General features: G+C 35.7%; 1 protein-coding gene across 3 annotated transcripts in view; it reads right to left on the bottom strand.

The window, feature by feature from the left end:
* The window catches only part of PIK3C2G (phosphatidylinositol-4-phosphate 3-kinase catalytic subunit type 2 gamma), a 398,295-nt gene that overhangs the window by 108,936 nt on the left and 272,739 nt on the right, over positions 1 to 16,620 (bottom strand). For all 3 annotated transcript variants that reach the window (XM_032159742.1, XM_058442576.1, XM_032159744.2), the window contains one exon: positions 6,961 to 7,117. In XM_032159742.1, the coding sequence (XP_032015633.1) occupies positions 6,961 to 7,117 (157 nt within the window). The remainder of the gene's footprint in view (positions 1 to 6,960; positions 7,118 to 16,620) is intronic.

The following is a 16,620-nucleotide window of genomic DNA, read 5'->3' as shown; positions in this document are numbered from 1 at the left end:
ATGTCTTTAATGTGTCTGCAGAAGGAAACCCAGGCTGGCTTTCTGGAACTGAGTATTACGTGGGTGAGCAGCAAGAGATGGGGATGAAAGGCAGGTAGGATAAGACATTCTGGCAGCATTAAGGATTTTGTACTCTATCCTAAAGTACAAAAAAAACAAGAAAGCTCTTTAAGTGTTTTAACATGAGAGTAAGAGATTTAATTGTGTCTTGAAAGATCATTGTGGTTACGTATGGAAAATGGACTAAAATGAGGCCCATTAAGAGGCTAGATTAGGAGACTGGTTAGGAATGAAGATCAGTCATTGGATTTTAAATAAATGTAGAGAGTAGAATTGAGAAAACTGGGAGATAGATTGGAGATATTGAGAGGGCCCAAAGCACATGCTATAATACAGATTTGACCGTCTTTAGCATATAAATGACAATTGAAACCAAGGAGATGGATGAGGGAGTCCTGGAGAGTTGTCAACTCTCTCTCCTCCTGGATGATCTATTAGCATCTTAAACTCTTGACATGTAAATTACAGCAAATTCTCATTCTCTTCTCACATAAACTTTTCCTTCTTTTTTCTGTTTCATTTACACTGTCACCACTGCCCAACTAACAAGAAATTCATATCTTCTTTGATTCTCTCTTTTTCCTAGGTCCTATAATCAATTACTTCATTCTATTAAAAACACTCCTCAGCAGTCTCTTGTATTCATTCCTCCTTTTCATTGTAATTATTCTTGTCCTAATTCAACCCCTCATCTTCATTTGCCTAGATATCTTGAATAACTTTTATCTTGTTCTCCAATCCTTATCTCTTTAATTACATAAACTGTGTTATCTGCCTAAGATCCCAGCTAGATAATGGTACTTCTTCATTATAAGTATACAGACTTCTAGTTTGTCAAGTGTCTAGGTACTAAAGTCTGAAGTCCTCATTCTGGTCACAAATGTCTTTAATAATCACACTGTAACCTATCACTCCAGCCTCATCTTCTACAGAGATTTCCGTCTATAGCACAGACTGGGCACACTTGGTTACCTTCATTCACTACACATCATGCCCATGCTCATTAAACCTCCACACGTACATTTTTCTCTCAGCTGGAATTACCTTTTCTCTCCTTCTTTGTCTACTGAAATTCTTTTTCAAGGCTCAGCTTCCTCCTTGAAGCATCACTGATCCTCTTGATGAGATTTAATGACTGCTTTCTTTGTACAATCATATTTTGGTTCTACTTCTTTCACAGTAATTATTGCTTCCTAGCTTTTACTGTGTTTTGTTCATATGTATGTTTGTCACATTAGATCTTAAGTTCTTTGAGAACAGGAACTGGATTTGTATTTAATGTTGAATTGTGTACACTGCCCAGCACGGTGCTTTGTGAATAGCTAGATTTTAATAAATGTCTGGGATAATGAATACATGAATAAAAAAATACAGGATTCAGACTAAGGTAACCAAAGCAGCATGGTACTGGTACAAAAATAGGCACATAGACCAATGGAACAAAATAGAGAGGCCAGAAATAAGGCCACACAATTACTGTCATCTGATCTTTGACTAAGCTGACAAAAACAAGCAGCATAGAAAGGACTCCCTATTCAACAAATGCTGTTGGGATGACTGGCTAGCCATATGCAGAAGATTGAAGCTGGACTCCTTCCTTACACCATATATAAAAATCAACTCAAAATGGATTAAAGACTTAAATGTAAAACCCAAAGCTATAAAAATCTGGAAGACAACCTAGGCAACACCATCCTGGACATAGGAATGGGCAAAGATTTCATGAGGAAGACACCAAAAGCAATCGCTATGAGAGCAAAAATTGGCAGGTGGGATCTAATTAAACTTAAGAGCCTCTGCACAGCAAAAGAAACTATCAACAGAGTAAACAGGCAACCTACAGAAAGAGGGAAAATATTTGCAAGCTGTGCATCTGACAAAGGTCTAATACCCAGCATCTATAAGAAACTTAAACAAATTTACAAGAGAAAAACAAAAAAACCCATTAAAAAAATGGGCAAAGGACATGAACAGACACTTCCCCAAAGAAGGCATACATGTGTCCAACAAGCATATGAATAAAAGCTCAATGTCACTGATCACTAGAGAAACGCAAATCAAAACCACAGTGAGATACCATCTCACACCAGTCAGAATGGCTATTACTAAAAAGTCGGAAAATAACAGATGCTGGCAAGGTTGCAGAGAAAAGGGAACACTTACACACTGTTGGTTGGACTATAAATTAGTTCAACCATTGTGAAAAGCAGTATGGTGATTCCTCAAAGAGCTAAAAGCAGAACTGCCATTAGACACAGCAATCTCATTGCTGGGTATATCATTCTACCGTAAAGACACATGCACACAAATGTTCACTGCAGCACTATTTACAATAGCAAAGACATGGAATCAACCTAAATGCCTATCAACAACAGATTGGATAAAGAAAATGTGGCACATATACACCATAGAATACTATGAAGCCTTACAAAAAAAATGAGATCATGTCTTTTGCTGGAACATGGATGGAACTGGAGGCTATTATCCTTAGCAAACTAATGCTGGAACAGAAAACCATATACTGCATATTCTCACTTATAAGTGGGAGCTAAATGGTGAGAACTCATGAACACAAAGACAGAAACAACAGGCACTGGGGTCTACTTGAGGGGCGAAGGTAGGAGGAGGGTGAGGAGCAGAAAAGATAGCTATTGGGTACTGGGCTTAATACCTGGGTGATGAAATAATCTGTACATCAAATCCCTGTGACAGAAGTTTACCTATGTAACAAACGTTCACATGTACCCCTGAATCTAAAATAAAAGTTTAAAATAAGAGAGAAAAAAATACTTGATGCTATTAGGCAATGAAAACCTACAATTAGCAAATTTAATGCTGACTACTAAACTTAACAAAATCAACCATAGGAAGACACATTCCCGATAGCCACTAGAATCTAGATTAGGTTTTATCTTACTAGTTCTGTACTAAGAGGTATAGAGACTTCCGTGTGCTCATTGAGGCAGATTTCTTCTTTATCACACCATAACTATCCATTTTCTAAGGACAGCCTTCTTCTGTAAGGTCTGAATTGCATTCCAGTTTCTCTGGATACCCTGAATTCACACCTGCTTGGTTAGAACTCTATCAAATATTTCTCCGGAAAGTGGACCCTATACTTACTCGTTGCCTTGCCAACACCCACATACATAACCCACACATGTCACACACTAGCTTCCAAGTACAGACTGCTTCATACCAGATGAACCTATAATAGTTCTCTCCCCACCATGTATCTGATTAAAGGTAACATGTGCCAAGTTTGCCCTTATTAATGTGTTCTATTCCTTGGAGAGGAGACTTTGAGTGTTGACTCGCAAATCACGGAGTAAGGATGGCCTCTTAGCCGGGTGCACTTAGCTATGTCTCTTCTCTGACCCCTAGCCACATGGTTCAGGTGCCTCCCACTCTACACTGCATGGGTAATAACTTTAATTGGGGCAATACCAAGGGAAGGGGAAGCTAGAACAGGAAGTGAACAGATACAGGTAATGAATAGATATGTCCCTTTTTAAAGGTCAGGAAAATTTTTGAAGTCTTTACTTCTGTTCTCTTAAGTCCAAATCTATTTTAATAGTTATGCTCAGAAAAGCAGACACTCTTCCCCATCACATAGAGAAGTTCGGAAGATTTCTGATGGGAAATATCTGATCTAATAATGGGTGTGATAAACATTTTAAACTGGGCAAATGGTCTCTGTGTTCTTTGGGAGCCTTCCATAATAGCTGATATTGATTTTTTAATGAGAGAAAAGCTGATGAAACACAGGCTTTTATTTTCGTGAACTCAGCCGGCAACACTCTTGGGTCTCCTACAGATGTTACTTTTAAGCAAGATGGGAATTTCATGGATTACTTTTTTCCCCGCTTTTCTCAGGAGTAAATAAAAAGCAATATGGATATCTGGAGACATGCTGCTCTTTACCAAGGATGAGCCATTAACTCTGTAGTGGACCCACCAAATGTTTGTGGCCCATCATCCTGGGGACTGATCATTTGCACAAGTTAGAATTTATGACCCATGTCAAGTATTTCTCAAGTTGTAACTGGGTCATGGTAGGTAGACTGAATTCTTTTTAAAGAATTTAACATAAAAGAGTCAGGTTGAGACAGAATTAATGAATAGATTACATACGTAAGTAGAAAATAGTCTTTCACAAATTTAAACTTGGTTTTATTTTATAAGAAGCTATACCAAAGAAAGTGTGGTCCTGAAACCTTCACTAAATGCTTTGATGATCTACAGAGTCCCATAAGATACACAATTGAGAAGAAGGAGTTGAATGGTAAATGAACAGAAACTGAGGTAATAACACAGTGCTGTTTTACATGTATTTGTTCATTAGTGTAATTGGTCCACATTGCTTCTGATCTCTATTTCAATTTCTGTGAGAGCCTAAATCTAAGATTATGTGTTTACTCTGGATTAGTGCCTTCCACTGCCAAATTTTCTTCCTTAGCCTAAAAGAGGTGAATAATTAGAGCATAGAAGTTTTTTTGGATATACTATATTCCAGAAATTTTCAACAACTGATTCATGATAAATTATTTTAATACTTATTAATAAAATACTATATAGTTACTTCTTTTAAATAAAATACCACTATATATTCTCTTTGGTGATTGTTTAATATATCATGAATCTTATGCTGAATGCTTTGTTAAGGTGTGTAGAAAAGTTTATTAAACAAGAGAAAAAAAGCCCACTGATAGCTTTCTGAAAGAGCTGTTCTTTCACATTATTTTAACATGCTCAGTTTTCATCAGCATAATTTTAATGTCACCTGAGAAACAGCATAACTTATATTTGTACTTTTCTGTTTTGGGTTTATTTTTGAAATATCTGGAGCAGGTTAAAGCAGTTGTTAAAATTTGGTACTACTCCTCATATGTAGTTATTTATATCATTATAGGCATTTAGAAATGCTGGATACCTCGGTCTTTTATGTAAATAAATTTTATCTTCCTCATTAAGTTGAAAATTTTAAGACTCTGGGTCTCATATGTTAATGTATCCTTGCAATTTCTAGCCTGTGGTAAACACTCAAGAGCTCATGAATTCATGAGCTAGAGCCTGCTAAAGTCCAAGGAGACATAGACTTGATACTACCTGGATATTTATTATTTAAATGGGGTCAGAATCACAGAGTTAATCCTCGTAGGGTTTTTTGTTTGTTTGTTTGTGGTACAGACACATTATAAACCATAGTCATCTCATACTTGCAAAATGGCCTAATAGAATTGGGAGATAGAATGCAGATTTACCAATAAGAATCCTTGGCTATTACTGAAAAGCCAACTTGAAGATTTTGGAGATGAGTAGAACTTTGTATATCCAGTTTACACAAGAAGAAACCAATATCTTTGCATATGAAGGACATGTTTGTAATATTTTTAGAGATATTTATGTTTCAAGGCAAAGTGGAGAGAAGTAAGGTGAATACGTTGTTTGAAAGTTAAAACAAGAATCCAAATCAAATCTTCCTTGCAACGAAGTCAACATTTGTTCTGTACTAACCAATGGAACTTTTCTGTGGTGATGGAAGTTTCCTATCTGTGCTGACCAATATGGTGCCACTAGCCAAACGTGGCTACTGAGTACTTGAAATGTGATCAGTGAAATCGAAGGATGGAATTTTAAATTTTGCTTAATAAAAATTAATTTAAATATAAACAAACATGTGACTAGAGTATATTACATTGGACAGTGTCCTTATAAATTAACAAGGATCTAGTATAATAACATAAATGGATTGAAGTCTACTAAATGGCAAGTACTGTGCTACGTGCTTTATGTTAATGATCTGTTAGGGTTGTTATAAATTTTAAATCAATTAATACACACGAAGCAATTTAAATCAATTAATGCACATAAAGCACTTAGCACAGTGCCTGGGCCGTGCAAAGAATTCACTATTCGGTCATGTATTCATTAACTCTACAAGGTAGATGTTATCTTCATTTAACAGATAAGGAAATAGTCTTTTGGGGGTTAAGTAACATGTCCTGAAGAATGTAGCCAGTAAAATGCCAAACTAGGATTGAAACCCAGAAAGGTCTGCCTGCCATGTTTGTACCCTTAACAACATCTGGTAGAATTATTGTCGTCTGGAAGCTCTAAATCAGTTATTTTTCATAGACTCCAAATCCCATGCTGATAGACCAAATGTATGTTTCCCATGTATAGTTTGCTGCAATCACTAGTGTGTACGTATGTGCCTAGAGGAATCACTATATCCCTCTCCTAGAAGGTATTTCTATCAGATTTTTCTTCCTTCATGGTACGTATCTGGTCTCCATTTCTTTAAAGTGAACAGTGGAATACAACCTTAAATTTTCCCCTGTTGGTCACAAGAGAGTGTGTAGGACCATGACTCAGTACACCTAATGCATACCACTAAAAGCTGAGTTGCTAGCAACTCACTTTCCACTTTTGACTCTCAGTTTCTTAATGCGGGAAATTGGCAAGTGATCAAAGGTGGAGTTTGGAATGGAGAGCCAGGGAAAATTCTTGCCTGGTCTACATTATTAGGTTGTCATGATATATAAATGAGATAGTATATATAAGGCATTTTTGAAAGATTCTAATGCCCAGTATGACTGAAGGCATTATTTTTAAAATTGCTGTCCTTGAACATTAGTCAAAATATAGTGGGATAACCCCTACATGCATCAATATTGATACGAATAGGAATGTTTGAGACAATAACTATCAAGGAACATATTAAACTATTAAGAAATATGTTTATAAGCTGTACAGTGGTACTCTTAGTTTGCTCATTCCTTTTTCTTCTGAATAGCTCATTGGGGAACTCCAAGCCTTTAGTAAAAATAGACTACTGAAGCAGAGGCATAAATGAAGCTTATTATTTTTGTTTTTTTTTTTCCCTAAGGGACTTACCATTTCTAGCAGGTTCAAGAGCAGTTGGCTGTGCTTTCTGATGATATTATAAGCACGACAGCAAAGTTCCACAAACTCTTGAAAATGCTGTGGGTTTTTCCCACCCTCTGTAATAAAGTATTCCATCTCTGAAGTAAAAATGAAAGGAGCTCGGTCCCTATAAACCAAAAACAGTAGCAATCATTCGAAGGAAGAGAAATGGTTTGTCAGGTTAAATCAGCAGTTATAATAATTTATTTTCATTTGAATTTTGTTATTTTTTTCTCTACTGTAGTAGATAAATTTCCTTTATTGTGAGGCAGCTTGAGAAACTGCATAATTATAGGCTTTGAATAACTGTGCTGCAATAGAGAGAAAAGGATAAGATATTTTACAATGTCAATGATATTGTCTGAAATGTTTAATTCTAAATTACATTTGGAGGGGAATATTATTCATTAAAAGTAACATAAAGGCCAATTCATAGCAAAGGTGATATTTATAGAGTCTTTATTAAAAGTACATTTTCTGCTAAATTTTGATATGATCGAACAGATGTGTTTGACCTTATAATATTAAAAAAGATTTCCTTATATGATGACCCTTTAGGAAAAAAGTTTCTGGTAAAAGCTAAGAAGCAAGCAGATGTTACCAATTCACTGGCATATGCTTAGAGAAGGAGAAAAAAGGTAGCTATATTTTATTTCACACTAGACCCAGCAAAAACACTGATCAGAAAGGAAGAATATGAGTAGACCATATCATTATGTAAGTAATACCGACCACTATAGTCTAAGGGTGGAAAAATAAGAAAACAAAAGACCAGAGAGAAGATGGTCCCATGTCCCCCACCTTTGTCAGTTTTTTTTATCATGTCATTTAAGATATGGATAGGCCTGAGATGAAGTATTAGCAATTCTAACAGAGAATAGCAGAGAGAGGATTGGAAACATCCCTGTTTGAGGAATTATCACTCATTGAATAAGAACACAGAGTTTCGATACCTTAGGCCAATTTGACACCAATTTAGTGAAAGGTTAGACCAAGTAGCAGTTTAAAAAGTCATGGATTATTGAGGGAAACTCTTATATTTTTTAAATAATACAACATAATTGTTTTCTTTTTGTTGCTATGCTTAGCTATTTTAGTAAAAATACAATGGAGTGAAAAATTTCACTAATCTGACAATTAATGAGACCTTTCAGTAGTATGGATATTTATATCAGAAAGCTACAACTTCAGCAATTTGTGGCAGGTTTGGGACGGGGCGGGCTAATTGCAGGCAAAATGTTTAAAATAAAACAAACACTCGCGTTTTTTGGCTATGATTATTTTATTTAGAAATTTTATTTTGTAATCCATGCTACCACAATGCCTGGAGGAAAGGCTGGAATACCAGTACCTTCACTTCTGTTTATATTCTTTCATTTCTTCAACAAAATTTATTGAGCACATACATACACTGAGGACTATGTCTAAAGTATCATGTCTAAATTTTAAAATTTTGGTTCAAAATCCTTTTTTATTTGGCCTTCATTGACTTATCCAACCTATATTCTATGAATTATTTTACAAGTTCTTGACTTTAGCCAAGCTGGGAGAAGAGATGTTGAAAACATGAGATATAGCATAGGTTCTAATTCTGGACCTGCTATGTCTCAATCCTTTATCTCTAAAGCACCTAACTCTTAGAATTGCTGTGAGGATTAACTTAGGAAATGTACATGTACATAAATGCCTGAAACACAGGGAGGGTGGCACATTTGTGAACTGCTCACATTAGAGAGAGGCTCTTGCAGAGGCACAAACGTGGGCCTGTTAACCAGGTTTCAAACCATGGCTGCACCACTTACTATAGTAGTTCTATGACTCTGGGTGACTTATTCTCTCCATGCTGTAATCTCCTTCTTTGTAAAATGGAGATGAGAGCACTTGACTCTTGGTGTGGTAGAGAGAATCAAATGGATCATAGCATGTGCAAGTGCTTAGAACATAGCCTAGCACGTAGTAAGCACTCACCAAATTTTAAATAGTATTGTCTGCAAACAGCCAAGTGTTCTCATAGCTGAACCTTGTTATCACTAAATTTCCTTGTCTCTTCAAAAATCTATCAGTAAAATCTCATTCTTATTCCAAGGTTTAATTTACTCTGTTACTCCATGTAACCTCTCTTGCTGCATAAACCCGTAAGTGGATCTTTGAATTTGATAGCTTTTTTTTATTATACTTTAAGTTTTAGGGTACATGTGTACAACGTGCAGGTTTGTTACATATGTATACATGTGGCATGTTGGTGTGCTGCACCCATTAACTCTTCATTTAACATTAGGTATATCTCCTAATGCTATCCCTCCCCCCTTGCCCCACCCCACGACAGGCCCGGGTGTGTGATGTTCACCTTCCTGTGTCCATGTGATCTCATTGTTCAATTCCCACCTATGAGTGAGAACATGCGGTGTTTGGTTTTTTGTCCTTGCGATAGTTGATGGCATTTTTTATATATTGCTCACTCACTCATCACTATTGCCAACATTTTAGTAGAGTTTTAGCAATATCACAGATTTTCATAATCAGAAAAAAATCTTAATTTTATATATATAACAGTTTTCTAATAGTTTTTCCACCCTACTTTCTATGCTGTGTTTACTATATTGAGTAGAACTTTGGAAATAATTTTGAAGAGTATTAATTTTTGCAACTTCCTGAAACTTTTTCTCCTAATATGATGAGTATACTTTTCTCTTTTCAATAAGGAGAATTACGATGGATCAAATTAATTTCTCTTGGAAGGTTTCTGTAGTTATGCTCAAGTTCATGAGATAAGACATTTCCTTTGTCCATGGTCACCATTATTAGAAATCAGGTGCGGAAACACCATAACAGAAATTTAAATACACAAAAGAAACATATACAAATTAAATAAAATATAAAGTAATATTAAAGAAACAAATTTTAGTTGTGCTTAAACATTATCATAGTATAAATTTTCAGTGGATTTAACAAAATAAAATGCTTTATCTTTTCTACATGATTTTCATGGCTCACTTCTGAGCAATTTTTTTTACATCTCAGAATTACCCTAAACTTGTCTATAAGTGAAAAGAAACCTCACATGTGCAACAAAATCCCATCTATCCCTATAAGATGTAGAAATTTCAGTTAGGATGTAATTTATCAGTCCACTCAAATGTAAACCTATTCCTACATTATAGAATTAATGTATTGGAGTTTACCTCTGAAATTTAAGCATTACCTATAAATCTGAGGTATAAATTGGTTGTGACAAAAGGGAATATTCTAAATTTGATCTCTCATGGTCTATACCATGATTATATTTTGAATTATATATTGAAAATCTCTTATTTATAGCTATATAAATAAAGTATAGATATTTCTTGTTCTGACAATCCTGTCTTATTTTTTTCTAGATTAGTGGTTTTACCTTTGCTTACCAAAGTGTTCTTGCTTCTGTATCTTTTACTCGTATTGTAGCTACTGTTTTTTTTTTTTTTCGTCTCTTTCTCACCTGATGTTCTAAAACTGATTTAGAGATCAGGACCGAAAATCTTGTCTTACAAGTCTTCTCCAATTAAGCCAACCCTTGTCAGAATCAAAAGTCTTTTTTTTGAAATCCAAATGACCCATAGGATTTTCAAGAGCAGAGGAAGTAGTCCACCTTCTTTTTATATAGTCTTAACATCAGAAACAATATTTTGATGTTATTCTCTTACATGCAATGAATGCAACAATAAATAAACATAGCTCATATAGTGAAGAGCTTGTAACAATTTGACATTTATTTGGGAAGGCCATAAGTACAAACATATTTGTAATGATTCTGTCATTTTTGTTGTCAAAGTTAATATTTTCATTAACTTATGACCATTTTTCCCTGAAGTTATTATTATTTTTAAATGCAGAGAGTGAATATTTTACAGATTTCCAATAGAGGTGAGAAGTGAGTTGGTGGTTTAAAAATGTATATATACTTAGAAATGTAAGAACATTTATATTACAGATAATAATTATTAAGCAGACAAATAAATTTGCTTGATATAAGAAATAGCAAGAGGCTGGTCATGGTGGCTCACACCTGTAATCCCAGCACTTTGGGAGGCTGAGGAGGGTGGATTACCCGAGGCCAGGAGCTCGAAGCCAGTCTGAGCAACATGGTGAAACCCTATCTCTACAAAAAATACAAAAGTTATCCAGGCACATTGGCTTACACCTGTAATCCCAACTACTTGGGAGGCTGAGGCACAAGAATTGCTTGAACTCGGGAGGGGGAGGTTGCAGTGAGCCAAGATTGTGCCACTGCACTCCAGCCTGGGAGACAGAGCAAGGCTCTGTCTCAGGAAAAAAACAAAAAAAGAAAGAAATAGCAGGACAATTAATAGTTTGCTCTTTATTACGTTCACATGTTCTCCTTCTAGCCATACTGTATATACAATCTCCTTGTATAGTCATTAGAATACCAAGATCATCATCATTAAGCATTTGTAGATCACCACTGAACTGAAGATACGTAGAGTTTTAGGGTAATTTCTGTCTATTAGGTGAATTGAATCTAATCAGGGAGATATACACTATAGTTATTTATCAACAAATACTGGGCTTCTACAATAGATTTGTGCAAGGCTTGTAAGTGAGGTGAAAGATTTTTAAAAATCAATGTTCTAAAAGCAATATCAATTTATTAAATAAGAACAATAGTGTTTTGAAAAGATTACTCAACTAATAATACAGAGAAGGGTTTGGAACAGGGAGGGTGTATATGAACCGATCAGACAAGAGACTTTTACAAAAAATTTTGACCAGATACGATAGTGGCTTAGATTAGAGTTGTGGCATACAGATAACAGAGAAGTGGGAAGACTTAAAGCATATTTCAGAGAAAAAAAATCAATAGGATTTCATGATAATTAGAATGGGAGGGAGTAGAGGTGCCAAGAAGAACTTTAACTTTTTCCCTTGTGTAGCAGGAAGACTGCAGTGCAACATTTGGAGGTAGCTCAGCTTTGAGCTTAAGTTATATTTGAGGTGCCTTGAGACATACAAATGCAGATTAAAATGAGGATACTCATTTCTGGACCATGGAGAAAAGATTTAGGTTGGAGGTAAAATTTTGTGAGTGAAATTTCTGATTCTGGGAAGACGAAGTAGGCATATTTTTCCTTGTTCCTCCCACTGAGTATATTAAGAACTCTGGAAGTTATATACAAAGCAAACATAAGGTGACTCTGACAGGCATAAAGAAGACAGACTACCTAGGGATGTCAGGACTCAAATAACAACATGGAGGTGAGTTTTCTGGCTTTTCTTTTTTGCCTTATATATTCTAGGCATGAAATACATGCTGCTAAAGCAGGCAATCCAAAAAGCCCCAAAGAAAAGCCTGCTTTAAAGGGGCAGCTGAAAAAAACCCCAGCAAACTTTTAGACTGTAACCACTCTACTCCAGTTAAATATCAGGGAAGACACTGTGACACCACTTCTCCCCTACACTAGCCAAGGGCAAGGTGGGCAGCCAAGACTCCCACTCCTACCAGACTGTGATGTGGCACTTCAGTCCCCCACAGGGTACGGTCAGAGACAGCTCAGTAAGAAAATTGGTATTGGTGGCAGAATACACATAGGCTAATGGAACAGAATAAATAATATAGAAATAGACCCACACAAATACATGCCCAACTGATTATTTACAAAGTTGTAAAAGTAATTCAATGAAGACAGGTTAGCCTTTTGAACCGATGATACTGGAATAATTAGACACCCTTATGTAAAAATATAAACCTTGACCCAAACCTCATACCTAATACAAAAATTAACTTACAATGGTTCACAGACCTAAATATAAAATGTAAAGTTATACAACTTTTAGAAAAAAAATGGGAGAAAATCTTTGAGATTCATGGCTATGCAAAGAATTTTTAAATTTCAACATGTCTGCCTTGTGAAAAATAATAAGGACGTGAAAAGACAAACTACAGACTAGAAGGTAACATTTGCCAACCACATAGCCAGCAAAGTGCCAGTATCTGGAATATCTATTTTAAAAATTCTCAAAATTTAACCATAAAAATCAAGCAATATAATTAGAAAATGAGCAAAAGACATAAAGAGATGTTTCATAGAAGATGACTTGCAGATGGTAAATAAACATATAAAAAGATGTTCAACATTATTAACCACTAGGAAAATGCAACTTAAACCCACAATGAGATATCACCACCCACCTATCAAAATGGCTAGATAAAAAAATAATAATACCAAATTCTGGCAAAGATGTGGAGAAACTGGATTACTCATACATTGCTGGTGAAAATGTAAAGTGGTACAGTCACTCTGGAAAATCATTTGGAAGTTTCTTAAAAACAACAACAACATACAACTACCATACAATCCAGCAATTATACTTTTGGACATTTACCTCAGGGAAATACATGTTCACAGAGACTTACAAATGAATTGTTTGCAATAGCTTTATTCTTAATAGCCAGAAAATGCAAACAACTAAGATGTCCTTCAATGGGTGAATGGTTAAACAATATGTGGTACATACATATTAAGAAATATTATTTGTCAATAACATAATTTTGAAAACACAACAGCTTGAATTAATCTTCAGAGAATTATTCTGTGTGAAAGGAGTCAATCAATAGAAATTGCATACTGCATGGTTCTATTTATACAACATACTTGAAATGACAAAAATATAGGAATAGAGAATAGATTAGTGGTTGTCAGGGGATAAGAACAGAGTGAGGAAGAAGGTGAGAGGAAAGTGAATGTGGCTACAAAAGGGCAACCCGAAGAATCCTGGAGGATGAAATTGTTCTATATTTTGAATGTATTGATATTAGTATCCTGGTTGTGGGAATTGTACTGTAATTCTGTAAGATGTTACCATTGGAGGAAACTGGTAAAAGATTTATGGAATCTCTTTGTATTATTTATTACAACTGCATGTGGATCTTCAATTATCTCAAAATAAAAAGTATTATTTAAAATATTGTGAGTTATCTGGATATAGATATTGATAGAAGCCTTGACATAGATAATATATATAGATGATACCAGTTTGGTGGAAACTGTAGAGTGAGATGAGAAAAGCACTAAGACGAATCTTTGGGAAATCAATCTTTTGGTAACTTGGTAGAAGGAAATAATTTTGAATTAGACATCAAGAAAGGGAGAAAAACTAGAGGGTGACGATACATTATGTAAGGCATGTGAAGAAGATACTTTGAGGAAGAAATAGTTAATGTTGTTGAAATTTGCAGGTAAATCAAATAAAATGATGAATAAGTATTTTTAGGTCTAGTATCCTGAAGGTGTATTATTCCATTCTCACACTGCTATAAAGACATACCTGAGACTGGGAAATTTATGGCGAAAAGAGGTTTAATTGGCTCACAGTTCCACAGACTGTACAGGAGGCATGGCTGGGGAGGCCTCAGGAAAGTACAATCCTGGCGTAAGGTGAGGGAAAGCAGGCACAATCTTCACGTGGTGGAGCAGGTGAGGGGGAAGTGCTACACATTTTTAAACAACCAGATCTCATGAGAATTCACTGCCTATCACAAGAACAGCAAGGGTTAAATCCGCCCCCATGGTCTAATCACTTCCCTCCAGGTCCCTCCCGTAACATTGGGGTTTACAATTCACCATGAGATTTGGGTGGGCATGCAGAGCCAAGCCATATCAGGTCATTGTTGATCTTATCAAGTAATGAAGAATAAAACCAGATCAAGTGGTCATGGATTGAACGGGAGGTAAGGAATGGAGACAAGAGTTTATAGACAAGTCCTCCAGGAAATTTGTGAAGGCGAGCAAAATGGCATGAATCCTGGAGATTTTGAGGCAAGGTTATTTAAACGTTGGAGAGGCAAGCTTATTTAATAATATTATTTGAGAGGGAAAGGATAAATATTCAAGAAAAATGAATTATTGATAGTATAATGTTCATCAGAAGGTAGGAGGAGAATGGCTTCAAATCACAGATGGAAGGACTGACTTTAGAAGGTCAAGACAGGTCTTCTATTACAAGAGAATGGAAGAAGAGTGTGTGAGATTTTTACTGGGTAGAAAAGTAGACTCTGTTCTGATGATTTTATTTTTCTCAAGAAAGTAAGTATGGTCATCTGTTTAAAGCAGGGAGTTGGTAGGAGTGATCTGAGGTTTATGCTTGAGAGGTCAGGGTGCCAATTGTAGAGAGTGACATAGTGGGATGGCCACAGAAATGTGCCATTGCTGGCCATGAGGGTGCCCCATTTTAAACTAGTGACACATATTTGCTCTGTCATGTGATCTTAGAGCCCTTGGCTGCTGTGTATAGAACAGAGACAACAGATGGGTGGGTTATGGCACTTGGTTATCTTCTGCTTCCACGTTTCTGTTCATAATATGTTCTGCTATAGGCTGTCTTTCCCCCACCTTTCCCACAAATTTAAGTCCAATCCTTTCTTTAAAATCCTGTTCATATTGCACTTCCTCTTGAAATCTTTCCAACAGCACCAGCCCTCACAGTGGAAATGGCCGTTTTTTAAAACACAATATTAAAGAAATGGACAAAGATGCTAATTGTAATGAATGAACCCTGAAATAGCTGAGGAGTTGTATCCTTAAAATTATCAGCCTTTTATTTATTGAATTATTCTTTAAACAAATACATACATACTCAAAACATGAATGATGTTTGATTTTGAAGAGTTACATACATAAGCTATTTAAAAACAAAATAATTCACAGAGGCAATTTCCTCAAATGTGAATTATGCCATCTAGGTAATACCACTGGGTTTCTTCCCAACAATTCAGGGTGGTCTTCGGACGTGCTAATCTCAATAGGATAGACACTGGTAGGCTCTGAAATTAGAGTAAAATATCATAAATGTTTAACTTATATGAGCTTAACTGTGCCTATTAGATTTTTTTTTTAAAGTAAGAAAAATATTAAAAGAGAGTAAGCAATTCTGCCTGCCTTTTCACTCTTGCCTGCCCAATGATGAGAAAGTGATCCTGATACTTTTACACTTGGACTTAGTTTTTGCATGCCTCTTGCAGTGCAACCACCTTTCATGACATTTAATTGTAGTTTTTAAAGGTATGAATTTAATACACATCAGGGTCATAAATGCAAGATGCTAACTAAAGAAACAGTCATCTATCCCAAATGCTGGAGAAAGCATAGGCTGTGTTGGGATTATCGAGAAATGGGAATATCACGGCATCTTCCAAAGACTCTACCATCTACTTATTACCTACAACTTTGGACAAATTTTAACAACTAAGACTTCTCTCTGTCTCAGTTCTTCATTTGTGAAATAGAGAAAATAGCAGTATCTAACTCAAAGAGTTTTTGTAAGAATTAATGAAGCTAATGCATAGCAAGTACGTATGAGAGTTTAAAGGCTATTTTTGACCATTTCCTTTATAATCTGATCTTCTTCACTTGATGACGCAGCACCATGCTACAGGGCACTTGCTTTGTGCCAGGCCAGTGACAAGCTGCATTAAATCCAGAGCAATTTGAGAAGACCTACATGTTTGATATTCGTGATAGAGGCAGGGGATATGGAGATATGGAAAGTGGAATGAAAAGATAGAACTCTATCAATAATTCATGATAGTAGAATTAGTCTGCTGGACTCTGTGAACATAGATATTTCTTCCTTTTATAG

The sequence above is a fragment of the Hylobates moloch genome, unplaced genomic scaffold, assembly GCF_009828535.3.
Source record: "Hylobates moloch isolate HMO894 unplaced genomic scaffold, HMol_V3 SCAFFOLD_8, whole genome shotgun sequence".
Taxonomy (NCBI): domain Eukaryota; kingdom Metazoa; phylum Chordata; class Mammalia; order Primates; family Hylobatidae; genus Hylobates; species Hylobates moloch.
The sequence above is the reverse complement of the archived record's forward strand: the minus strand, read 5'-3'. Positions and strand labels throughout refer to the sequence as shown.